Source organism: Trypanosoma brucei, chromosome 4 (genome assembly GCF_000210295.1).
Source record: "Trypanosoma brucei gambiense DAL972 chromosome 4, complete sequence".
Lineage (NCBI taxonomy): Eukaryota > Euglenozoa > Kinetoplastea > Trypanosomatida > Trypanosomatidae > Trypanosoma > Trypanosoma brucei.
Genome location: NC_026737.1, coordinates 1,095,296 through 1,120,431, shown reverse-complemented (window position 1 = coordinate 1,120,431; position 25,136 = coordinate 1,095,296). Strand labels below are relative to the sequence as shown.

The 25,136-nt window shown below is 48.1% G+C and overlaps 10 protein-coding genes across 10 annotated transcripts; all 10 read left to right on the top strand.

The window, feature by feature from the left end:
• Positions 1 to 239: 239 nt before the first annotated feature.
• On the top strand, positions 240 to 5,450 carry TbgDal_IV4500 (hypothetical protein, conserved; the record flags this gene model as incomplete). Its single annotated transcript, XM_011774737.1, has 1 exon — positions 240 to 5,450. The coding sequence occupies one exon, from the start codon at positions 240 to 242 to the stop codon at positions 5,448 to 5,450; it is 5,211 nt and encodes a 1,736-aa protein (XP_011773039.1).
• Positions 5,451 to 6,243: 793 nt separating this feature from the next.
• On the top strand, positions 6,244 to 6,642 carry TbgDal_IV4490 (hypothetical protein, unlikely; the record flags this gene model as incomplete). Its single annotated transcript, XM_011774736.1, has 1 exon — positions 6,244 to 6,642. The coding sequence occupies one exon, from the start codon at positions 6,244 to 6,246 to the stop codon at positions 6,640 to 6,642; it is 399 nt and encodes a 132-aa protein (XP_011773038.1).
• Positions 6,643 to 8,345: 1,703 nt separating this feature from the next.
• TbgDal_IV4480 (T. brucei spp.-specific protein) lies at positions 8,346 to 8,927 on the top strand (the record flags this gene model as incomplete). The annotated part of the gene is made up of 1 exon (XM_011774735.1): positions 8,346 to 8,927. The coding sequence occupies one exon, from the start codon at positions 8,346 to 8,348 to the stop codon at positions 8,925 to 8,927; it is 582 nt and encodes a 193-aa protein (XP_011773037.1).
• Positions 8,928 to 9,903: 976 nt separating this feature from the next.
• Positions 9,904 to 12,384, top strand: TbgDal_IV4470 (vacuolar-type proton translocating pyrophosphatase 1, putative; the record flags this gene model as incomplete). Its single annotated transcript, XM_011774734.1, has 1 exon — positions 9,904 to 12,384. The coding sequence occupies one exon, from the start codon at positions 9,904 to 9,906 to the stop codon at positions 12,382 to 12,384; it is 2,481 nt and encodes an 826-aa protein (XP_011773036.1).
• Positions 12,385 to 14,151: 1,767 nt separating this feature from the next.
• On the top strand, positions 14,152 to 15,924 carry TbgDal_IV4460 (hypothetical protein, conserved; the record flags this gene model as incomplete). The annotated part of the gene is made up of 1 exon (XM_011774733.1): positions 14,152 to 15,924. The coding sequence occupies one exon, from the start codon at positions 14,152 to 14,154 to the stop codon at positions 15,922 to 15,924; it is 1,773 nt and encodes a 590-aa protein (XP_011773035.1).
• Positions 15,925 to 18,411: 2,487 nt separating this feature from the next.
• On the top strand, positions 18,412 to 19,344 carry TbgDal_IV4450 (monoglyceride lipase, putative; the record flags this gene model as incomplete). Its single annotated transcript, XM_011774732.1, has 1 exon — positions 18,412 to 19,344. The coding sequence occupies one exon, from the start codon at positions 18,412 to 18,414 to the stop codon at positions 19,342 to 19,344; it is 933 nt and encodes a 310-aa protein (XP_011773034.1).
• A 1,221-nt stretch (positions 19,345 to 20,565) lies between these two features.
• On the top strand, positions 20,566 to 21,177 carry TbgDal_IV4440 (hypothetical protein, conserved; the record flags this gene model as incomplete). The annotated part of the gene is made up of 1 exon (XM_011774731.1): positions 20,566 to 21,177. One exon carries the CDS (start codon positions 20,566 to 20,568, stop codon positions 21,175 to 21,177), a length of 612 nt encoding a protein of 203 aa, XP_011773033.1.
• A 468-nt stretch (positions 21,178 to 21,645) lies between these two features.
• TbgDal_IV4430 (hypothetical protein, conserved) lies at positions 21,646 to 22,743 on the top strand (the record flags this gene model as incomplete). The annotated part of the gene is made up of 1 exon (XM_011774730.1): positions 21,646 to 22,743. The coding sequence occupies one exon, from the start codon at positions 21,646 to 21,648 to the stop codon at positions 22,741 to 22,743; it is 1,098 nt and encodes a 365-aa protein (XP_011773032.1).
• Positions 22,744 to 23,176: 433 nt separating this feature from the next.
• On the top strand, positions 23,177 to 23,929 carry TbgDal_IV4420 (serine/threonine protein phosphatase, putative; the record flags this gene model as incomplete). The annotated part of the gene is made up of 1 exon (XM_011774729.1): positions 23,177 to 23,929. The coding sequence occupies one exon, from the start codon at positions 23,177 to 23,179 to the stop codon at positions 23,927 to 23,929; it is 753 nt and encodes a 250-aa protein (XP_011773031.1).
• A 672-nt stretch (positions 23,930 to 24,601) lies between these two features.
• On the top strand, positions 24,602 to 24,952 carry TbgDal_IV4410 (divalent cation tolerance protein, putative; the record flags this gene model as incomplete). Its single annotated transcript, XM_011774728.1, has 1 exon — positions 24,602 to 24,952. One exon carries the CDS (start codon positions 24,602 to 24,604, stop codon positions 24,950 to 24,952), a length of 351 nt encoding a protein of 116 aa, XP_011773030.1.
• Positions 24,953 to 25,136: the final 184 nt, after the last annotated feature.

Sequence of the window (25,136 nt, the reverse complement as noted above, 5' to 3'; positions counted from 1 at the left end):
TGTTACTGGCATCGTCTATGATATTATAATGCTCTATTTACACATTTACTCTTGTGCCTAGTGATGTTTTATGTTTTTGTATCGGATACATGAATGATGATGTGTGTGGAGAGGCGATGGAGGCAGTTTTGATTATGTGTCTGAATGGTTGGAAATTGTCTTTTTTGTCTTCTCATTTTCCCCCTTCCTTTTTTTGATGATCAGGTATTTTCCTTTTGCTAGTTGCGTTGTCGTGTTTCATGATGAGTCCGGTGTGTGCGCTGCTCGAATTGAAGGGCTGGTGTCACTTCTACGAATTAAGACAGCGGTTGCGTTGTTTTGTTGCTGAGGAGTTGTGTTCTACGTTGGAGCAGGAGGACGTGGAGGTAGTGAAATGGATAAGGTGTAGAGAGCAAGAAATCTATTCAGCAATCTTGAGGCGCTTTCTTTATCCTTTTTTTGAAGATCGCTCCAATGCTGAGTGTATTAAGGTCTCTGACGATTTTGTTATTTTTATGAGGGAATCTGTTGTTGGCTCGCTTGTAGGTGTCTGCAAGGTGCTGCCCGTTTGTGCCATGTTGTCCGGGAGCGACGGCAAGTTATGCACGGCTAACATGAGCAAGATGCCGTTGTCATCGGTGACCGAAGAAGGTGGCCCGGATGTTGCGAAGTTTGTAGGAACAAGGTGTGGAAGTAAGACCCACGGTGGTACTGCTTCGTGGGAATGGATAAACTTCTTCTTCAACAAGGAGATAGGTGCGGGAAAGGGAGGCAGATTGAAAGGGGCATGCACTTTACCTCCTTCTTTTGAACAATGGGACGCGTCTATGGCTGCGGCGCTGCAGCGCGTCGGCGGTGTTGTGGGTGAAGTGCAGAAAGATTTGGTGTCAGCTCTAAACGGTCTCGGTGATGGACGCTTTGGGCGCGTGATTGACGATTATAGTGGCGAAGGATGCGATTCGCTGTGGGCGGAATTGGTATTTATGGTAGAGAGTGCCTTTGATGCTGTGGTGACAGATGTTGTGGAGTTTATTTTGTGGAGTGTACATCAGTGTTTCGTTGGAGGTGGTGTATTCGCGGGTCATCCGATTTTCACACTGAAGGCATTCTGGCAATATGGTAACCGCAGCGTTTCACTGAGCCCGGCAGCCTCAGAGGTCCAGGAGCGCCTAATGGATCGGGTAAAGAAAGAGCTCATTTGGAGTGTTGTTCCGGAGCTTGACCTTAATCATATAATCAAGCGACAGGTGCCCAGCGCATCATGGACGCGGCGGGCCACACTACGCAACAGGCTGTTGGATGAATTCAAAGTAAAGCGAATGTGGGATGCGATTCACTTTGCAATAGGCCAGAGATGTAGTGAGCTCCAGGATTCACTGCAGGACCTGACAGAATTGTATAGTTTTTACTTTTCCAGTGGGAGTGAATTCCATCAGATGACCTACCAGCAGTTGGAGGAGGTGCGCAAAGGAATGCGAACTTCTTTAGAACATCCTGTACTGTCTGTTGGCCCAGGTGCACTCATGATATGCAGAGATTATCTTTCTCAGGTTGTTACAGAGAAGGTGGAAGCTGCCCTCAAGAATCTCAAAAATGAGTCTGAAGGCACCGATGCACTCGGTGGGGAGACGATAACGGCGGCACGTATGAAAGCATTAAGAGAAAAAACTGACATGGATCCTTCTTCGTACTTCCACAATGTGCTTATGGAAGCTTTTTGCCGACGACGAAAGGATCCGGGGAAGTATGACGGAGTGCCAGATCCATGGGCCAGCGTCTCACGTTTTATCGATGATCAAAGGCAAGACGAAAATCGTGTGCGTAGTGAGTTAACGGTGCTGCAGAAAAGGCAACGCTTGACTACTAGAGACTTTACCGACAAAGCAGCTGCTGTAGCGCCTCTCTCTGAGCCCACCGCCGGCCCAGTTGCCATGCCACACATTGTGAATGCCGAAAGCGAGCAAATCGTAGCCGAAGCTGTAACTTCTTTGAGGGACAGTAACAGTTTGCAGTGTGTGGTCCGTTTGTCAATAGATTTGGAGGAGGCGAAGCTGAGGAACAAAGAATTGCCACCTCCGCATTCCGCGACGGTCTGCGCACATGGTGTAAAACAGCGCCAACCAAGCGACGGGAAGAGGAGGTCGATCTGTGAAGAGGGCACGTCGTCTGCACTGCCGCAGGAACTCACTGAGCGTCGTGAGAGAATCACAAGTGAACAACAGTGCGACAAGCAGGTAGCGGTGGCGGTTGGTGTTGCCGATGGCACTCCCGCAGCAGTGGGGTCATCCGGAGGAAATAACACGGCAGAAGGGGTTGTCGACACAAGTATTGGTCACCGACGAGTACCATGCCCTACATCTAGCATTGATTGCACGCTCTCGTCGCACCGAAGCAATGCGACAGCGCGTCCCGTTTCGTCAGGGGAGACGTTTTGTTCCCTCATCAACAAGCAAAAGATCGCAGTCTCACGGAAAAGTGACAGCAACGCTATGTCTTCAACGCTCGTGAAGCCTTTCTGGAACAAAGGTCACGCATTAACCGACACGGATGTAGGGAAACAGACCACCCGGTACGTGGGTACAATTAGCAACGAAGCAGGTTCTGGTGTGTTTGAGGAATTGCCATCAGCTGTCAATGAAGTCTCTATTTGTGCAGCGCAAATGGGTCGCAAAGTGCCCGAGGTTGGTGTACATATATCAAGTGACGCCACCTACGGGGAGTTAAAGTGTGAACAGGAGCTACATCCCTTTAATCTGAGTGCTATTAAGACATCAGAAGACCGTGTTCAGGCTTTCAAGAAGCTGATGCCGTCCCTGCATGACATGCCATGCGAAGGTGTCTTTATCGAAGATATCGACGTATCAGACCCACGACTGGAAACCCTTATAAGCCGGCTACAAGCAGTACGTGAAAATGCCGCGGTGGGCGACCGCAGGGAGGTCGCAGTTGTCGAGGAGTCTGTTAGCTCTGTGGTTAAACTGCTTGCGGAGGAGTTGGCTGCGATGACCCTCGGCATGCTCTCGCGGTTTCCCTTTCTGGAGAGTCGTGTTTGCGGTGTGCTCCTAGGGAACCTTCAGGTTCTGAATGTGGACGACGAGTTTCAGTGGCTCGAGGCTCTTTACCGTTCTTCTCAAAGGGAAAGAGGCTTCGTTAGGAGCATCGAGCAATGCCTACGCGCTCGCGCTGAAATGTTAGCTAAGAGTTCACCCTATGTTGTGCCTGTTGAGCGTCACAAGGGATACATGCTTGGTCTTCCACAGAAGATTGGATGCGGTGCTCCTCGTAACGAACTGGCTGGTGACTGGGACCAACAGGAGACGTCGCAAGGGTCTGAAACGCCATCAGGTGACCGATACCGCAGAAGCGGCACACCAACCCCTTGCCTAGATACATCCAAGCTCACAGAACGGGTGGGGATGCCGAACCTGCCCCCACCGCTGCCGCCTTCTTCATTAAATGGAAAGTCAGGAGAGACTGCACCGCCAGGCCGCTTCGTCCGCAATGTTCATGTGCAGGAACATCCCCCAACGCCATGTACACCGGGCATTTGCGTAAATAGGGATAAGGCCAGCTCGAACACCACCTCTATAGCCCAAGGAAGGGAATTACTGCCTCCCTGGCATTCAACCCCTTCCCCTGGAATACCGTGTTCCAGTTCCACGCAGTTATGCACGGAGCTCAACAAACTAACGGAAGGAAACGCTTCTCAGAAACACTTTACGTGCGCGGGAGAAACTGTATTGTTGGAAAGAAGGGCTCTTGACGGTAAAAGGCTTATTTGTGAAGAGGTACATCGTTCACATCTACACCCCCCTAGTTCAGTGAAGAGCGGTACTGCAGCCCCGGCTGCGGTGAATAATAAAAGACAACCTTCGAGCGCACCGTTGCCGATAGTCAGGCAAGAAAGCCTGATTTTTTCTGTAGACTCGCTTGCGTGCGAGGCGTCTCACGACCCTGGGAAACTGAAGGGAGGAGAGCAGCTCAAAACCGCCAAAACGGCCCACTTTGATGCAACAACGGGAAACTCGATGGATAAGAGTATGCGTCTGGGGGAAACGACGGCAGCGCGCCGACCGGTGGCCAACGGTTGCGATTCTGCATTGAGTGATTCTAAGCAAAAGACGTCAGAGTTTGGGGCTCCAAACACCCTGAATACATCGCCAGGTGCCCCACCAACACTTAGCACAGGGGAATGTCGCTCACAGTCCCCCAAGATATCATCATCGGTAGAGAAAACGCCGACGCCATCACGGAGAACCCAGGAATCGACGCAGCTGGGGCAGCCTCTCAACCACAAAGTATTGTCGCAAGTGTCGTTGGCAGGGCGTTTTGCTAGCGGAGTCCCCACAACTTCCTCATGTGCTGGTTTAAGGCTTAACACGAGCGCGACGTCCGACACCCTCCACAACACCACTCGTTTCTGTGGACAAAGGGGCCAGGACACTGTCGTGACAAAATGGGGGAAAGGAAGTGAAGATAGGGGAACCTGCGTGGAAAGTGCAGTAGGAGTGGGGGGGGCTGAAAAGAGGGAACAGAAGCAATGGGGAGAATCCTCTAAGGTAACCAGTGGTAGCGACAAAAAGCGTTCCTGTGACCTTGGTATCATCCAACCCTCATTGAAGAAGGTGTCAGGCAACAGTGGCACGTTGTGCTTCAAGGACACTGACGTCATTCCCAAATATTCCCGCGCGAGCGTGAGCAGTGAAGAGGAGCCGGAAGAGGCGAAGGGACTACTTCCAGCCGTTTCTGTTGCTGCTAGTCGGGGAACGTCAAGTGACCCCATTTACAAGCCGAAGACTCCACAAAATAAGCAAATACCGTGGGGTAATTCCGTCGATTTATCCGGCCCCCAGTCGGACCCAGCACCTCTTAATTCCTTTTCCTTCTCTTGCTCGGCCGGTGCGTCCCGAGGGGAACACAATAACTCCTTTCTTCCACGGCTGATTCCTGCGGCTAAATTTGACTCCCCAATCTGTCGCGGACAGGAGGAGGAGTTAGATGCTGTGGAAATGAATTTACTGGGCCTTCGCCAACAGTATGTCGCCTACTGTCGCCGCGCATGCGTTAAACCCAACAGTGTGTTGATGCGTTACTTTCCTGACAAGCCCGGTATTTTCGTGTCTCGTGTTGATACGTCCATGAATTATATTGGACCAAAGGGCATACTCCCAGTCGTGCAAGTGCTGCGACTGAATAGCGGATTGGAGTATCTCAACTTAAGTCACAACAACATGGAGAATAATGAAGTGGTGGAACTTGTCCAGGTTTTGCTGACGGAATGTGGAGCCTCGCTGGGCCATTTGGATTTGTCAAACAATCCCATTTCTACTGTGGGTGGTGCAGCGCTCCTGCGGTTAGTGCAAATGAGGCCACACCTGTTAACGGTGCGTGTGGAGGGAACTCTGATCCCTCAAAAGATGTGCAAGAGCATTCAGCAGGTGTGTGAAGCCAACGCAGTTGCTAGAGAGTAGCCAAACGGAAAAGAAGGAGAAAAGGGGGTGGTGCGTATTTCTTTGGTCTTTTGTCTGAGGTCACCGGAACACTCTCAGAGAACATTCTTATGTGAATACTTTTGCATCACGGTGTGCATGGTTTTGCATGTTATTTTCATATACTGATGTCGTTATTCCATATATCAAGACACCACCAGACGTTGGTGTGGGCAGGAAGGGAATATGTAAATGAGTGGGTGCAGCCATCATGCGGCCCTTTCCTTGTTTACTGCGCATATGTATTTGTTCGTTCATTTTCGCATATCTACATTTTGTGTCGGGTGGATCGTCTGGCAGTGTAAAGGGGAAACCCTTAGAGGGAGGGGGCGCACGTGGAGAACGGTGGATCGAAGGGCTGAGCAAAGAGAAGAAAAGGCGCCATTCTGTTCTTGCATCTCCTCTGTCTTTTGCTCCTCTTTTTAAAAAAGGTACCGCCCCCCCCCTATTGTTGGTATTACTATTGTTTGCTATGAGGAGGGTGTGCTTGTATAGCCACGCTTGCTCCATCATGCCATATAGTTGGCCACAGGAACGTTGTGGTCATGCATTTGTTGACGTTTTCAACATATACATGCGTAGACTTTTTCATTAACTTCGGAACTGATTTTATTCTTTTTTTTTTCTACAACTATGTGCCTTTTTGAGATCCTATCATGCATCTGCTCAATTATCCGCGGGTAAGCGCAAAGCACATGAACTCTCGTTTGATGTTCCACACTTTTACGAGACATTACTGAACAGGGTTTTAGAGCACTTTTATTCCCGTTCCTACATGTGTTTTTACGTTGGTATTGCGGTGTGCGCGCACGTGTATGTGCCTCCCTCAATTGGAGTTTGTTACGTCACTTCGCTTTCTTGCATTTTTGATTATTTTATTTCGGCAACCGCTTCTCGCGATTTCTTTTCTACCGCCTGGGAGGCGCGGCATATCGTGAATGACGTCTTCACACGCCCTTTCAACCGGCTCAATCCTGTCCTGGAAAAAATAAAAAGAAGAGATTCATGTGGTATAGTGAAGGGATGTTGGTCGGGGGCCACTTTTTTTTTCTGTGGCGAGTTAATGCAACTAATATTCCCTTCGTCCCTAACTTATTCATTTAGTCCTTCCCCATATAAACAAAAAAAAAATATATATATATATGCCCCGGCTGGTGACAATCGACTTTCATGAGGTCTCTTAATATACACACGAACTTATGGAGTTTACGCTTCAGTGCCTTAGGCTGTCATATCAGCGTTCTGTCGGCGCTGCAATATTTTTTTTTTTTACGTTGTCAAAGCACAACTTCTTGATGTATATGTATGTTTTCCATTATATTAATGTGTATGTACATGTATCTATGATGTTTTGATTACTTTTTATGTCTAACTTTTTTCTTCATTCTTTCTTTTTGTGTACTTGCGTCATCTGATAACCCCCCTCAAAAAATACATATATGTATGTATATATGTATATATAATGTATAAAAATCGTACGATGAAGGCGAGAGCAGACCTCATGGTCGGGTGAGTCCGTTAAACCACATCTGTTAAGCGTCAGAAACATCTTCAAGAGAGTGAAAGGATTTTACGGTAGTATCTTTTAATTTTTTAAGTAAAAAACAAAACGAAGGAAGGCAAAGGAGATATACAAGCACATAACAGAAGGAAATTAAAATTCTGTACATGTCTTTACAAATAAATAAGACCGGGATGTGAACGTCCCAAATTGACGTTTCCCTGCAGAGGCTACACGGATATTGTACTATGTCAGTTATACGCACCACAACAGGAGTGGAAAACAGGGGGAAAGGGGGTGAAAAGCTTTACCGTGCAAGACGAGAGGAAACTGTGAGATAGAAAGGAAAAAAAAAATGTTACCAATTACTCAACAGGGTCATGCTGAGCTAAAAAGGCGGCAACACGCAAGCAAACGTTATCTTGCATGAGGAGACCGCTGAAGTGAAGCAACAAAGTGCTGGGCAAGAGGCTCTCGATGTATCATGGGTGGTTTCCCTGAAGAAACTGCCTCCCCATTCCTTAGAAAATAATGTGAAGGAATTAGTGGCTGCTTTTCTTCATACACAACCCCCAATAAATGAGTTGCAGCACATGAGGGGGTGTCGGGAAATATCTCTGGTGCAAAATGTGCTGCGCCGGGTCGCCTGCAGATTGGAAAAGCACGGAAACCCTTTCCATTTCTGACTGTGGGGAAGTACACGCCTCCACTGGTGTGAATGGGTCCCTTGCCGTTGGTTATACGGAGATATAGAAGTGTGGAAACAGATTTCACGCTGCAGGAAGGAAATTGTAACACCACTATCAAAAATATGCCCGTCGAAGCGCTCGGTTCAGGTATGTCAGCAGAAACATCGCGTCGCACCGCTTTGGAGCAGAGGCTGCTTCTGCCTCAACGGTTTCAGTCATTCAGTAGATGGAGGCCGTACCTGACGTTTTCTCAGCCCTGGCATACGTGAGAGCCTTTCAAGGCTCCTAGTTTCTTGAGACGAATGATGGGGGAAAGTGTTCGGTTAAGGAGAGAGATGCGCACCACCTAGAGGTTACGCTACCCATAGTGGGTAATAAGTTTCATGGAAGGAGAGACCGCTCCTATCTGTCCAACAGGACAGCTGCCTTATCTCAAGATGAAACTGAGTTCCCTGATTTGGATGCCGATAATGCGGACTCATATGAGTAAATTGGCATAATGAAAGGAAATAACGACGAACACACCACACACGACAAGTGGGATCCGGCTGCATCAACGGGTGAGCAAGCATCGGTATTGAGTGCGGAGGATCACTGAAGTCCTGCACAGGTTGAGAACAGAGGCGGCAGCAGTGAGTAGCAAGTGGTTGATAGATGGTACAGATTACATAACTGAACAGTCTTAAAATGGAGGACGTAAATAGGCAGAATCACAATGACGCACAGAAACGGCATGAATATCCGGGTAGAAGCGGTGAGAACGAACCGTCCCACAACCAATCTCCCTTGAGGGAAGGGGAATCGGGATATCGAAAAGCTCTATGTCGTATTTCTCTACAGCAAATGATCACGAGGCCGCTACTGCAAAACTATAATCGCAGAGAAGTCTCTGGGAATATCTATGTATATACGTATATATATATATATATATATATATATATATATATATATATATACATCATTCAGGTAGCGCGTGGTGACGTATTGCGTGGTGCATCCCAGGGGGCGCAATTACTCCAACACGGAAATCGACACATAAACACATCACTGTGTACTTATGTCTGCTTGTTGTCCCCCTCCCTCTTTACTTGGAACGTTTTTCATCATGTGCGTCTATTTCTTCAACCTCTACAATATTTGAACAACATCCTTTGCGTAGTTACATACTTGTTTTCTTCTTTTTCGTTTTCCCCCTTTTTAACAATGGTTGCCTTTTTTGCCTCCATGTCCGTGGTTGCACCGAATGAAACAATCATTGGGTTACGTTGAACTTATTTCTTGTGTTGGTTCATACATGAGTACACATGTATGGTTGATGTTTCGCCATCATTTGAATATAATGCATTATGATATTGCTTTACATCATCTTTTAATAACTTTCAAATATTTGTCTTGTATCTCTGTTCTTGTATTTTTTCGCTTGATCGTTAGTTTATAATATACTTTGGGGGATATGCTGCGGAGTTGTTGCCGCTATGTCTCTTTTGTTTATTTGCTTTATCTGCTCAAAAAAGTTTCATTAGTGACCATCCAAAAGAAAAAATGGGTGAGGAGTCAATTTGTTTGTTTACTTTTTTTTTCACAAGGGTTAGAAGGAATGGAACAGAGACATGACACCGAATTACTGGTAGTTGCGGGTGCTGCCCATTTACCGAGAGTACACGACATGAAATAACGTTGTTGTGTTGTACTTGGTGTTTTGACCAGTGGCCTCCGCAACACGTACTTAAAGGCACTTCTCTCAATGTAAAGTTACCTGTATTGATAACGATTTTGCCTTTTCCCCTTTAATTCAGTAACCGTTGCGGCAGTTATGCTCATGTTGGAGCTCATCTCCTTCCTTCTGGCACTTCTTTTTCATTTTGCATTCCATTTACTACATCTTTTTCTGCCCTTCTTTCGTGGGTTGCTATTTTTCTCAATTATGCCGTTAAATCTTTAACGTTATGGTATCACCGGGTATATTTTTTTTTTTTACGTGCCTAATTTTGTCTCACATATCAGTGGAGTAACCTCAGTCTTGGTTCGTTCATCAGCAAGAGAAGTGTAGGGAAGGAACAAAGGGGATTTTTTCACTGCTTCTAATTCATTTGCTCCTCTATTTATTGTTTACGACTATTCTTATTTCGTATTTGGTCTCGTCAGACTTCCAAATTATCACGCGGGTGGGCGTAGCTGACCTTTAAAAAAAAGGATTTAAAGGTAATATCAAAGAGACAAGAAAAGTGAGAAAAGGAGGTGTGCGATGATTAAAATGTCACCGCTGCTTCTAAAAGCAGCCGTAGTGACGGCATGTTTATGCAGTCTTGCTGTTGCCACAACGGTTGAAGAGCAGACAGCACCCAAACCAATCGAAAATGCCACAACTTACCAACAGGAGCTGGGGGGAAGAGGCAAGGTGGATTCACCGACTGCACCCGGTGACGCGGTATCCATCACAAGCGGTATTAAAGTGATGAGTGTCACGACAGCTACTGCTATCATTTTCTTAGCTAGTGCGTTTGGTTTCAGTTTTGCCATGTACTGGTGGTATGTTGCATCTGACATTAAAATTACCCCTGGCAAGGGTAATATCATGCGTAACGCTCATCTCACTGACGAGGTGATGCGGAACGTCTACGTGATTAGTAAGCGAGTATCTGACGGTGCCAACGCATTTCTTTTTGCAGAGTATCGGTACATGGGCATATTTATGCTTGGGTTCGGTGCTTTGCTCTATTTCCTACTTGGCGTGGCCATGTCCTCACCACAGGGCGAAGGCAAAGACGGCCGGCCTCCGGTGGCCGTGGAGGCTCCGTGGGTGAATGCTGCATTTTCGCTTTACGCATTTGTTATTGGAGCCTTCACGTCTGTGCTCGCCGGTTGGATTGGAATGCGCATTGCGGTGTATACCAACTCCCGCACCGCCGTCATGGCGACTGTAGGAAGCGGTGGGAGCGACGATGACGTGTTGGCAAATGGCAGCCAATCTCGGGGTTACGCTTTGGCGTTCCAAACAGCGTTCCGAGGTGGCATCACAATGGGTTTCGCACTCACATCCATTGGTCTGTTTGCTCTCTTCTGCACGGTGAAACTGATGCAGACGTACTTTGGTGACTCGGCCGAGAGGTTGCCGGAATTGTTCGAGTGTGTCGCTGCTTTTGGATTGGGCGGGTCATCCGTGGCGTGCTTCGGCCGTGTGGGAGGTGGTATTTACACCAAAGCCGCTGATGTTGGTGCCGACCTTGTAGGGAAAGTGGAAAAGAACATTCCCGAGGATGACGCACGTAACCCCGGTGTGATCGCCGACTGCATCGGTGACAACGTTGGTGATATTGCCGGCATGGGTTCTGATCTCTTTGGAAGCTTTGGTGAGGCGACATGCGCGGCGCTGGTTATTGCTGCAAGCTCCGCCGAGCTCAGCGCAGACTTCACTTGCATGATGTACCCGCTTTTGATCACTGCCGGTGGTATCTTCGTTTGTATTGGTACCGCACTTCTTGCGGCAACTAACAGTGGTGTGAAATGGGCTGAGGACATCGAGCCCACACTCAAGCATCAGCTGCTGGTGTCAACCATTGGCGCAACGGTTGTGCTTGTGTTCATAACGGCTTACTCACTTCCAGATGCCTTTACCGTTGGAGCAGTAGAAACTACCAAGTGGAGGGCAATGGTGTGCGTTCTATGCGGTTTGTGGTCTGGTCTTCTTATTGGTTACTCCACTGAGTACTTCACTTCCAACAGCTATCGTCCTGTGCAGGAGATCGCAGAGTCGTGTGAAACGGGTGCCGCTACGAACATCATCTACGGCCTTTCACTCGGTTACATTTCGGTGCTCCCTCCTATTCTGGCTATGGCTTTCACGATTTACCTTTCGCACCACTGTGCGGGTTTGTACGGATATGCGCTTGCTGCGCTGGGCATTTTGTCCACCATGTCTATTGCGCTGACAATTGATGCCTACGGCCCCATTTCTGACAATGCCGGTGGCATTGCTGAAATGGCTCACATGGGACATGAAATCCGTGAGATCACTGACGCGCTTGACGCTGCAGGTAATACCACCGCCGCAATAGGAAAGGGTTTTGCCATTGGTTCCGCTGCTTTTGTGGCGTTGGCTCTGTATGGAGCGTACGTGTCACGTGTTGGCATCTCCACTGTTAATTTGTTGGATGCTCGAGTGATGGCTGGCCTGCTCCTTGGTGCCATGCTTCCTTACTGGTTTTCCGCCCTTACGATGAAGTCAGTGGGTGTAGCAGCGATGGATATGGTGAATGAGATCCGCCGCCAGTTCCAGGATCCAGCCGTGGCTGCTGGAACGAAGGAGCCCGATTATGAGAGTTGCGTGAACATTGCAACGGGTGCGGCACTGCAGCAGATGGTGGCCCCCGCTTGCCTGGTGATGCTCGCTCCAATTGTGACTGGCATTTTGTTTGGCCGTTACACACTTGCAGGGCTGCTTCCTGGTGCACTTGTCTCTGGTGTGCAAGTGGCCATCAGCGCCTCCAACACTGGTGGGGCGTGGGATAACGCAAAGAAATATATTGAGAAGGGTGGCCTACGTGACAAGAGTAAAGGAAAAGGTTCGCCTCAGCACGCGGCTGCGGTGATTGGCGATACGGTTGGAGACCCACTGAAGGACACGTCGGGTCCAGCGCTGAATATTCTTGTGAAGTTAATGGCCATCATTTCAGTAGTGTTCGCCCCGGTTGTGCAGTCCAAGTTGGGAGGGCTTCTGGTGAAGTAAAGCTACTGCTAAGGTTAATGTAACCTTCGCTTCGACGGTTGGCGGAGCGATGTGAATGTAAGGGATAAAACAGTCATGTATCGTCGAATAGGAGGGTGTGGAAGAAACGAAGGGGACGTAAATTATCTCATAAAAAACAGGTAAACATAAGAACAGAACGAGGCTTGTTACGGCTGGAGCAACTGAGAGGAGACGAAGCAAGACAAATTGCTTTTCGCGAATGGGACTTCGGTCGTTTGACCTCCATTGGGCGCTTCTATCAATATTATATTTATCGTGAGGAACGAAAAAAGAAGATAAAAAATAAGTGTAACAAAACGGAAACATAAAACAAAACAGTAAGACGCGAGAAGAAAGGGAAGGCAAGGGAAGCATTGAGGAGGGGAAAGAGGAGAGAGGAGTACAAAAACAGGGAAGGGTATATGTTCACTTGGAATTGGATAACGAAAAGTGACAGTCTGTTGCGCATACACCGTTCATTTCATAACACTTTGCGCTTACCAACCCGCTCTTATCCCCTGTCACCAGGGGGGGGGGGAAACCATGAAATGTAACGGAAGGGAAATGAGTGGGTGAAACGATAGAGTTGGGAAACGAACGTGATGCCGTGAATTTTAGTATGAGGTTAATGATAAGCCTCCTTTTACAGACCATTTCATTCTGTGAGATTTCATTGGGAGGATTGTTTCACCCCTTAGATTATCTTATCACCGTCTTCCTCCGCCCCCATCTTTTAATACTAACGACGTGTGTGTGCCTGTGTTGAACATCCACGCTCACATTAATGCACTAAGAAACGAGACACGTAAAAATGTCGTTGATATTTATTACGGGGTGTGTGTTGTTCGTAGCGTGCGTTTGAAAAATGTTACTAATCTCTGTCATTCGTGTGACGGATTTGCGTGTGGTGTAATGGGGTGGCTGTACACCTCGCATATCGTACCACTGTGATTGACATTTTCAAAATATATATATATATATATATGCCCGGTGATTTCTTTGCGATTTGACTCTCTTCCCACCCTCTCTTTTTCCTTACTGATAACCGGAGCGTAGCGTCGCGCCCCATGTTTTCAAAGATGTGCGCCAGCGACTAACGAAGTAGAGGCAGAACACATTGAGAGGGGAAGGAAAATCAGGTCACGAAATTGAGATAGGTACTGCGTAAAGGCGTGGGATGGGGGAGGGTCGTCCGACATCGCAAGGGCAAGGAATTCGTACTAATCGCGTCCGCAGTTGTTGATGTCATCGACACAGAAGGATCCGCCGACTCAAATACAGATGAAACGCAGAAAGGTATGAGGAGCACAATGGTTCTGTGTCTCTTCTTCCTTCACAGTCGTTGTGGCAGATCTGTGTTCGGGCTCCAACGAATTGGTGCTTTACCGTGGTCCAACGGGCGTGTGACGCCGTTGTCTTGAAGTGGTGCCCATTTTAATCGGCGTGTGGAGCAGCAGCATCGTTGTCAACAACTCAGCTGCAGAAGGTGAGTTTAGGCTCGGGTCGTGGCGGTTTCAGAGGAGGAAAAGGAAGGCTTGAACAGCGAGCAGCAATCAGCATTTTCACTTCCATCGTTGAGGGACTAGCATGCCGCTGAACAACATATCAGACACAAGACATTTTTGTGTGTATGTGCAATAGATGAGGTTAATATCAGGGAGTGAATACCAATACCCAGCGAGTAAGTAATCTCGAGCTCCCTTGTCGTTAACATATATCTGTACGGAGCGCGCACGCATATTCGTAGAGCCCCATGCCCAAGTTTGTATGCTCATTTGCCCCACCGTGTCTTCGCCGATCTGCCGGATTTTCTCTTTGTTTTTCTTCCAGTTTCTGCTTTGTTTTTTATTTCAATTGGGTAGGTCGCAAGAAACCAATTCTGGAAACATGAAAAACGCCTTTACAGCTAAGAGCAACCGCAGGAGGGTAAAGTCATGGATGAAGAACCATCCCATGGAAGGTGACGACATCATCACCTCCTTCTATGATCTTTTGTGTAAACGAGATCCCAAAACAATGAAACCATGCCGAAACGTCTTTGTTCCTGACACAGTGGTATACGAACATAACTTTCCTCGTGGATGGTACACAACTGATGTGAGGGGCCAGGAAATCGTGCGGCGGCAGGGAAAGGACTTGGATGCAGCCACAATTGAGCTCGGCTTCAGCCGTGAAGTCGCGGAGAATTTTCCCATAGTGGCCACGTACTTGTCCATCCACGAAGAAATTTTGGACAACGGCGTAACGGAGACAACAACACGGGTGCAGGTGTTGAACAAGGACGACATTGGTGCTTTTGTCGCACGAAAAAACAAGAGCAACGGCATACTTCAGCGATTTGTCTTCCCTAAGGGTTACCACAACAGTGTGATCAAAGTTGTCTGGAGCCCGCGTATAGCCATGATTCAACGACGTACAAACAAGTACCCCATTAAAGACAGAAAGCGTGCTGAGAGTGATCCCTTCGTCGTTACAGTGACGTATGAGGGGCCGGAGTACCTTAGCGAGGAGAGCGGTGTCTCCGCTCACGTAGCATTTGAGGTAAAGAACGTTTGCGCGGAGATAATCAAGCACTTCTTTCACGCGGAGCACAAATATATTACACGCATGGTTTTGTACTTTAAGAGCGATGGGAAAGATCGGCTGTGGTTCTTGTGGTGTGGCTCACTGCGTGTGGCAGAGAGGGCCACACAGTGTCATATGCCTATGAACCTTGCACCACGGTTCGGAGAGCCCATGCGTGAGGGTTCGCTTAGCGAGCAGGAGATGTTGCGCCGAGTTGACAAGGCATATTATGTGATCACTAGGGATGGACCGTTCTGTGATGCGTACCTCCGCGGCAATGACAGTCATTCCGATGTAAGCTCTGATAGACGAAGCACACGAGGAGCAAAGGCGCGTGATTGTTTTCTTTCCGAAGGTAAGGAATCCGATTCTCTTCAGTCTAAGAGATTTGTCGAGGAAGAGGATCTCCCACCTGAGCTGGAGAACCTTTTGGTAGAAATGAGAAAACTCGAAGAAATGGTACTGGAGACGTTCGCAGACAAATTCTACAATGCTTACAGCTACTTTTTAGGCTCGACCTACCGGCCGTTTGAACTTGTGGTGCCTCCCAACGTGGTAAATGTCCTTACACAGAGTTCCACACGTGAACTCATGGAATTTCTCATGTTGGAGAAGAAGCCGGAGGCAGAGGGGAAGGCACCGGCTCGGCCTGAAGGAGGTGCTGCTGCCGTCAGCGCTGATCCTGAGGGCGCCGAAGTCACTGAAGAATCTCGGGTCGAGATGGAGACAGACACTAGCGAGCAACCAATGGTATATTTTATTCCAGAGAAGCATCGCCTGCCCATTTCCTTACTGAGGGAAAGGACAGAGAAGTGGATAAAAGAACTCTTTAGCTCACGTTATGACGAGGTCAGGAAAGATTACGTGGGTCACACAGAGGGGGCGCACCATCCTGAGGGTGAGTCCACCGAGAGTGACAACAGAGCCAACGTAAAGAACGCTGAGAAATTTCCTTCTGAGGGTGCGGAGTTGTGACACAAACATATACATGTATATTTATATTTACATTTATTTATTTATCAAAATTATTTGTTTTATTTGTTCGTTTGTTTGGTGAGTTTGCGCGCAAACCGCTGCCTTTGATGTAGCTTGTACATATTAGAGAGCGGTGAATCGTGACAGAAGTGGTGGGCACGCGCCCGCTGCTGCTGCTGCTGCTGCTTTTTTTTTCTTTTATCTTGACGGGAGGAGTTACCTCACAATACGGAGGAAAGTTGAGGTGGGGGTGAAATACGCGTTCCGTGAGTTTGAATGCAGCTCTTTCATCATTCTCTTCCCTTCGTTCCGTCTTCTTTATATCGTGGCGATCCTTGATTATTACTTGTTTTTTTTTTTTACCTACGTATGAGGGATTACTCGTACAGGTCTCCGCATATGTATGTTTGTGTATTTGTATGTTGGTGCTGGGTATTTGGTGGGGAGGGGGCGGAGAGATTTTAGTTGTTTCCTTTACTCAACTCGTTTGTCATTTCAAAGGCAGTAAACGAATAGAAAAAGAAAAACGTGCAACAGCATCTTTGCACGAGCTCATGCTGCGCCCGACTGGCCTTCATATTTTTTTCTTTGTTTTTGTTTTTGTCTTTGTTTCCATATACACATGTGATGCCTTCCGAGGGTAAAATGAGAGGAACGCATTTACGAAAAAAAAAAATGCGTAAGTAGAGTAGGGCAGGGCGCGAGGAACAGTCGTGAAATATCTAATGAGCAAAAGAAGGAAAGGGGACTGCGTGATTTTTTCCGGAAAAAAGAAATAGCGTTCGGTATCTCTCAAGTTAGCATGGCCTCGTTGCAGTATTTTTTTATTGTTACCCACTGAAGCACACCTGCGTATATATATATATATATATATATATGTTGCATCACTTGCACTTGGTAAACACAGGTTGTTCTGATGCGGGTTAGAGCCTCAGCAACTAGTCCCCTTCAAAACTGGTCGGAACTTTTTTGAATACTGTGAGGGTGTGCGAAACGTTCCATTTTTAGGCGATGCTGAGACGCAGTTAGTTGGTGAACGTAATTGTTGGTCCTTCATGCTTGCTTGCGCGTGACAGGCGAAGTTATTTGTGAAGGAGGAAAGGGGGTAAAAATAAGACGCAAATCCGCAGAACCGTACTCACTTTGACTTTGTGATATTGGAGAGAAAATGCTTGAATTTTAGTAGTAAAGCTTGCGGGGAGGCCACGGCGGAGATGGGCAAGTGTCGCTGGAACGTCCTGAGGAATCAAATGGTTATCCTAGCGCTGCATGGTTGCTGTTGCTGTTGTTGTTTTGTTTTGTACCACCTTATGAATCGCCCGCCGCGGAGGCGGCCGACTCAAAGTGTAAGTTGTGTAGACACACCTGTAAGTGAAAGGGGGAAAATGTAAATTGCTGTACAATGGAGCCCGCATATATAACCGCAACTTCAACAAGGCACGGATGTGACATGGCGTGACAGCAGATACACAACGAAAGCAACTTCAGAAGCAGCATTATAATTATGGGTTCGATACGCTGAGACCTTCTCCACGGACACATCATCAGTATTGTCTTTTCGTTTCATCTTCATTTCACGTCTTTGTCGTGCGTCCAGAAGGATCAGTTCTTGTGAATGGACACATTGACAGTACGTGAAAGAAACAAAATTTTGTGTCGGGTTGTCGTGTTACGTCACACGTTGCAACCAACGAAGTAGAAGTCACCGGAAACTTCATATGGACCACCGAAGAAACGACATCGTGGTGGCTCCCGGAGTGGATATTAAGCAGTCAAAGCAATGAGAAACATGACCGCCTTTGGTTGTGCATTAATTCAAACGGTGTAAAAAAGAGTTCCAGTTCGTGACATTGTGGTCGTCGAAGTGGCATGCGGTGGTCCCTCTGTCAGACCCACCTCACTGCGTTTCTTTCAATATCAATTAAAGAGCAGGTGTAAAAGAAAAAGAAAAAGGAGGGTTTTTTAACGTGTGGGTGACTATTCGTTTTGTTGATGTTGTTGTCTTGTGTGTGCGTGTTAGAGCGATATCTTGCGATACACCAATTGATTCGATGGTTTTTGATTGTGCACTGTATCTGTTTAATGGTTTCCTATGTTGTGAGCATTTGACAACACACTTCACCTGTCTAGACGGGATCTGATTCCAAAAATCAGAAGGGATAGCTACAAATGAAGGACGGGGCGTGCGTCCGGGTTTTTACCCTTTCATTCACCTTTTATTTTTTCCACCATTTCCCGTAAATGCTGTTATGGGTTCTGTCGCACCTTATGGGAGTATACGATACGAGTTCTATCAGCCCGCCCATTGGACTATTTATCGGTTAAACCTTTACTAAGGCGGAACCCATCTAACACTTTGGCATCGCTTGAAAAAAAAAAAAGGAAAAAAACTCCTCCTGGATTGTTGAAGTAGTAACTATAAGGGCAAGAAGTAGTCATTTAAAATCACCATTGAAGGTGTACTTTTCCCATATTACAGATACCGCAATGGGTTGCTGTTCCTGCTGCATCGACGACAATCACGACTTGAAGTATGCCACGCCAGACCGCGAACCACCAGACCCGGAACTATTCCCTCATTATTTGCAAAACAAACAGGGACTTTGGCTTCACTTCACTGAGTGGGCACCGCCGCGGGATGTACCAAACGTACGCGGTGTACTTTTTGTCGTGAGTGGACTCGGTGAGCACACCGCTCGTTACGGTGGTGTGGGCCGTTACTTCTCTCGTGAAGGGTATCACGTCTTTTGCATGGACAATCAGGGCGCAGGCGCCAGTGAGGGCGAACGATTGTACGTTGTGGACTTTGAAGACTTCGTTGATGACATCTTCCTTTTCAGGAGGCGTGTGTTTTCCCTTTACCCCGAGTATGCAAAACTGCCGCGCTTCCTGCTGGGTCACTCCATGGGTGGCCTTATAGCCACACACGTTTCTCTTCGTGACCCAACGAGCTTTGCGGGGGTTGTACTCAGTGGACCGGCATTGGAACCCGATCCGAAAATTGCCACCCCCTTCAAGCGGTGGCTAGTTGGTGTGCTATCAAACTGTGCGCCGAAGTTTGGCGTGGACAGCATCGACCCAAAGTTAGCTAGCACGAACCGCCAGGTGGTGGAGCTAATGGAACAAGACCCTGTTTATTTTAAGGTGAAGCTTACCACTCGGTGGGCCAAGACGATGCTTGACGCCATGGAATCCGTATGGGAACATGTTGAGAGAGCCACCTACCCGCTGTTAATTGTACATGGCGCGAAGGACGCCCTTTGTCCAGTAAGTGGGTCGAGGAGACTGTTCAGTTGTGTACCGACTACGGACAAGCAGTTGATTGAGTACCCTGGTTTAGGTCATGAAGTGTTGACGGAAGTACGCTGGAGAGAAGTACTCGGTGACATATTAAAATTTCTTAATGCACATTGCCAGTAGAGACTGCAACATGATTGTCTCAGTTACCCCTTACCCCGCTTGATTGCGTGTCGTCCGCCGCGGCCTTCTCCTTATTGTTACAATTCATCACATCACTGACCGCTGCACCGCGTCCGCTGTCACCGCCGGTCATTACGTCTACGGTGTTTTATCTACTACCGTGAAGGTCGCGTCGTTGCTGTGCAGAATTGTTGGCGCAAGGTGTGGCGTACACGACTGTACCGAGGCGTGAAGAGGAAATAATGTGGGGAAAGCCTGGCATGGCACAGGATCTGTGCACGAGTGTGCACAGCACATCTTTTCTTCCCTTAAGTCACACATCTCCAACATCTAACTGTAGTCTGAGCGCGCTTTCACCTTGGCCTTTGTTTGCACGGCCAACTGGGTGGGGGCCACAGTTGCGCTGAGCTGTTGGTTCGTTTCAATTTCCTTTTCTGCACTCTCCTCTTTTCTATGATTTGTTTGGTTGCTGTGCTTTAGGGCAAGCTGCCTTATTTCAGCGTGAAGGGGGCCTGGGCATTTCCCCTTTGATTCGTCATTCGCTCCCCCAGAGGCGGGTCCGTGTGAGAAAAATGAACGTTTTGATTTGGCTTACGTGCCCTTGGTGGTGGTGTGGTGAATTGGAAGAATGAAAAGGGATGGAGAGTGGAGAAAACATTTTTTTATCTGCGTGCTTGCGATGGTGTGTGCACTCATTCTTTTTTTCTTCCTCCTTACTACCGGGCGCGCCGTTCATTGTATGCTCGGGATCTACAAGGGTTCCGTCAAATTACCCCTATTAGTATTACTGTAACCATTTTATGGCTGTGGTTCCTACGTTTGATGCTATTGCGCAGATGCGTGTATGCGCGCATTCTGTTTTAGACACTTTCCTCAATCACTTCTCATATATTTCCCGTACCAACTGCGCGCGGATCCCTTCTGCAATGAATAGAACGGCGGAGACAGCCAAAGAGGGGGAGAGATAACAAGCATCAAGAAGAGTACGAAAGTAAAGGGTGAACAATAGCGAATCATCCGAAGGGAAGTTGTAGGGGAAAAAAGCTGGGACGAGGTCTGCAGTAAAGCGTAAAAAAAAATCGCTTGAAGAATAAGGAATTGTCCAAGAACTCTACTGCAGCAACTAGAAAGGGGATTAGACATATCGATACAACCGTCAACTATCGTCAGCGTGATATACATTGTTCGTGTACCCACGTACTTACACACCCAAAAGAAGAGATGTACGCACTACTGCAGCTTCTTGCCATTCTCACTCTTCTTTGCGTTCACCGCGGTGTAGAAACCGCGGTAGTGGTGGTTGGGCAGAGGGAGAAACTTTGCTTGTGGGATTTCGTGCCTCCACACACCCGTGCCACCTTTCAGTTTTATGTTGTTGAGACCGGTGGCAAGGGAATAAAAGCAACTTTGCATGATCAAAATGGGACGGAGCTCATGCAGTGGGATAGAGCGTCCTCCGGTGATCATGAAGTACTCGCGAAGGTTGGTGCGACGGCTCTGCACGCTTGTTTTGACAACACAGGACCGCATGAGGCCTCAAAACGAGTATCGTTCCACTTCCGTTTTCACGTAGACTACAACTCAGTGTCTGATGAAACAAAGCTGCTGGACCCTGTGGAACGGCTTGTGGTGACCGCGGCTAAGAGCATGCGTAGGATGCAGTTGAAGCAGGAACGTCTTCAGGCGCTTCAGTATGTGCACAAGGAAACTGTTGACGCCACAGAGAAGTGGATGATGCTGTGGAGCATTTTTCAGGCGATATCGCTGCTCTTCGTAACTATCTTCCAGTTGTACTTCTTGAAGTGCTTCTTGGAGCGCAAGTCGTTTGTATAAATCATTTGTTGTTCTGTACGTAGCGGGACGAAATAAATGTTGCGCATTGTTTTGGGAGAGCGAAGTAGGGGTTAGGGGGGGGGGGCGCTTTTCTCTTTTTCTCTCTGCCGTGTCTGCAAGACCACTTACCGTTCATCTTCACCTGAAATGAGTGCGGAGAAGGGGTCGGCTTGAACCGTTAATAGCTGATTGAGTGAGCGTGAGCGAGTATAACATGTGGGAAGAGGCAAATTATAACGCACGACAAGCTGAAACATTTTTCTTAGCGTCGGAAAACATGGAGTTCGAGGACCTATGCGTCCAGTGGAAAAAAATCAGTATTTCTTGCCCTGAAAACAACTGTCAGTTTTTTTCCCTCCATCCCTTCGTGTTTTTTTTTCTAGTGTTGAATTACTCGGTACATAAGGTAAATAGAAAGTTAAGGCAGTGGACGGTAGCAACAGTGTCAAAATTGGCCGACACTCGGAAATGGTGCAACGAGAAGTATTTACTTTTGAGCCCATTTCCAAGCGGCGTTTGGAAACTCTAATGGCCGATCCGTTCTTTAAGGAAGCATATCGAAGGTGGGGACTTCAACACCGCACAAAAATTAGTGCCTTCCGCTTTGAACGAGACACCACAGGCACCAACAGTGGTACCGTTGGAACTGTCGTTTCCGGCCATTTTCGCTTTTTCGGGTTTCATAAGGGTTTGTTGCAGGAGTTTCTGACCTCCCTCTTCGATGCGCCAGAAGTGCGAGAGAAACTTCAGTTGCGTGGTGAACCCAAAGGAACCTCGTCGAGTGGAGGTGGTGTGGAGTACTGCGAGTTACAATGCCGCTGGACTACGTTAGAACCGTTCAAGCGGCTCATAGATGCTGAAATTGTGCGCTGCGTCGAAGACGAAGACAAAGGCGATGAAGCCAAAGGAACTGTTATGGTTAGCGAATTTGAAACACCCTTGTTTGACGGTGTCCGTATGCCCATCGTCAAGCGCGCCGACGTTTATCTGCCGCACGATATTGTCGTGTGCGACGAGTTGCGCGCTCTCTTCCTGCTCGCCCACAATAAATTCGCCTCTGTAGGCTGTGAGTATGATGAAGACGATGACTACATGGGAAGTGGAGCATTCACTTTTGGCTCTTGTGCCGGCCTCTCATTAGCGGTACTTCGCACCGTGTTCGGGGATGTGAATGAACGAGCAGAGTTTCTTTACCATATTCTCTGGCGCCTAGTTGCTGGTGGCGGTACCACAAACCAGTGGGACGATGAGTTGACGGTGTACTTGGAGGCCACGCGGATGCTCTACAAGGCTCTTGTATCCATTCGCGCCGTTCCTACCGCAGCAGCAGCAGGTGCTGCTGCGACAAATGGGGCAGATGAACCCGATCGTGTTGTGGAAATGAAGGACACACCCCACCAATCACTGCAACCAGATGTCGTGTCCACTGTCGTCTCCGTGCACGCAGTTGCCGGACTTCACCTGTTTGACAGAGACGACGGAGCATCTCCAAATAACTTGAACTACTGTTATGTCTGCATCGACCCGTTGCTAGGAGAAGTTGTTGTGTGGTATCACAGTTTTTGAAGCAGCTGCAATTCATATAATCCCGGAAGCGCGAAAGGGCAGTGTGGAGTGGGGCTTTTCTTATGGCGTTCCGTTCCCCGTTGGAAGATTTTTTTTTGCCAACTTCCCGGCGTCAAAAGCACCATACTTAGACAGTTCTGGTTCCGTTCCGTATAACTTCCTGGCGATTACCTAACCCGCTGAAATAGTTTGAAAAAAGGGAGCAGTTGAGAGCTGTTGGAACGGCCTTAACAAGACCATTAATTTCCCTCGTTCGTGTCGATTTCTTCTTGGTGAATATGCTTCGCACATCATCTGATTTTCATCCATTTTCGGCTGTTTTGGGGCAAACTTCTGTCGTTACAACGCCCGATACTTCACGATCAACTTTAGGCCACAGAAGAGGAGAAACGGTCGCTTACTAGCTCCATAAAGGAGCGTTAGTTGCATTGCTATGAAGGCGCAACGCTACGCCAGTGTGCTAACGCTAGATAATCTAACGGGTCGTCTTGTGGTTGTGGGGGATATTCACGGCTGTCTGGCACAGCTGCAGGGCCTCCTCCGCGCGGTCTCCTTCAAGCAGGGAAGTGACACATTAGTTGCGGTGGGGGATTTGGTGAACAAAGGACCAGATTCCTTTGGTGTGGTCCGCCTTCTCAAACGCCTCGGGGCCCACAGTGTGTTCGGCAACCATGATGTGAAGCTGCTGAAACTTGTCAAAAAGATAAGAGAGAAAGGTCCTCTGAATGAGAGGGACACTAAGTCGTCTCTAGCCCCATTTGCACTGACCGTACCTGTTGATGTGGAGGTCTACTTGTCGCAGCTTCCGCACATCATCCGCATCCCTGCCCATAATGTGATTGTGACGCACGGCGGCCTCCATCCGCAGCGCCCACTGGACTGCCAATACATCGATGAGGTTACCATCCTACGTAATCTCATTGAGAAGGAACAGAAGGCGGGTGGTGTAACCCTTGTCGCCACTCCGGAGACGAAAGATGGCGGTGTTCCGTGGGCCTCGTTGTGGCGTGGTCCTGAAACGGTGGTGTTTGGCCATGATTCGCGACGGGGCTTGCAGGAACAATACAGACCGCTAGCGATAGGATTGGATAGCGGCTGCGTGTACGGCGGGAGGCTTTCCGCAGCCGTGTTCCCTGGTGGTCACATCGTTTCTGTCTCGGGTTGGAGGAGAGAGGCAAAGCTATGAGGCGCTGATGAAATGGAGAGTTCCACTTGCGGCGCTTTTCTTAACAAATACGCCTTGCATCCCCCTCCCCCCCCCTCCCACGCCCTATCACAGAGTAAAGCACTGTAGAGAAAGTGACGCATTGTAAGGCAAGGGAGAAGGTTTCCAGGGTGCGCACGAGACATTGAACAAGACGTGTTTGAATCAAATTTATTTACCCTGCTTGGGATATAAAGGCACATTCGAGCTTGTCCATGTGCTTTGCTTCCGAAAATCAATTCTCTATTGATGGGGGGTCCGAGTAGCATGGATAAAAAACATAGCTGAGTGCGCTGCGTATTGTCCACGCTAACGGTGGTGGACTACTCGGGAGCCTGCTCTCCCGCTGTGCTTGACAGTGGTCGTGGGAATGCTCTCCTACAAGCATGTCATGCATCGTTCAACTGGCATCCCTGTCCTTGTCCCTTCGTCGTTCGACGCATAGAAGCTTTCTCGTTCTGGTTTTCACCACGTTGCTTGGCGTCACTCTCCTGCTGATATTATTTGTTATCATTGATCCCCTCCATTTTTCGAACATTTCCTTGAGCGAGCGTTTGAAAATACATAAAAATTGGACAAGAGGTAAAAGCGTAGCGTATCGAAAAAAACACTTGCACGAATACCAGTTTTTGGCTGGCGCGGGCAGCTCAATAAATGTTTTCTGTGTGTTACGTGACGACACCAACCTCGGAGGTCGCGCGCGAAATCTCGCGGATTCTAGTTAGCAGCAACAAAGCTGCATGCGTCAATATTGTCCCCAGCGTCACCTCCGTATACCGTTGGGAAGGTCAACTGTGTGAAGAGCAGGAGTGTCTTATGATGATAAAGACACGCACCGAGCTCCTACAGGAGGTCATTGACAACGTGAAAAAGAATCACCCATACAGCACGCCAGAAGTTGTTAGCGTACCAATAAGCTCTGGAAGTGAAGAATACCTCAAGTGGGTTGAGGAGAACACAATGCCTACTAGCAGCAACAACAACAGCGGTCGCAGTTGCCGCTAAATGTGCGTTGCAAAAAAAAAAAAACTGGAATGTGTAAACGCTGTTGTCTTTTGCACAATTACCGATGGGGTGTGTGCAGTCCTAGTCGTTCACGAACATTTAACTTCCGCTGTTCTCTGCGGCAGAAGAAAAGAAGTTGGGAGAAGGGAATTGGTAAGTAAGTCCGGTGCGTCACATCCTCAAT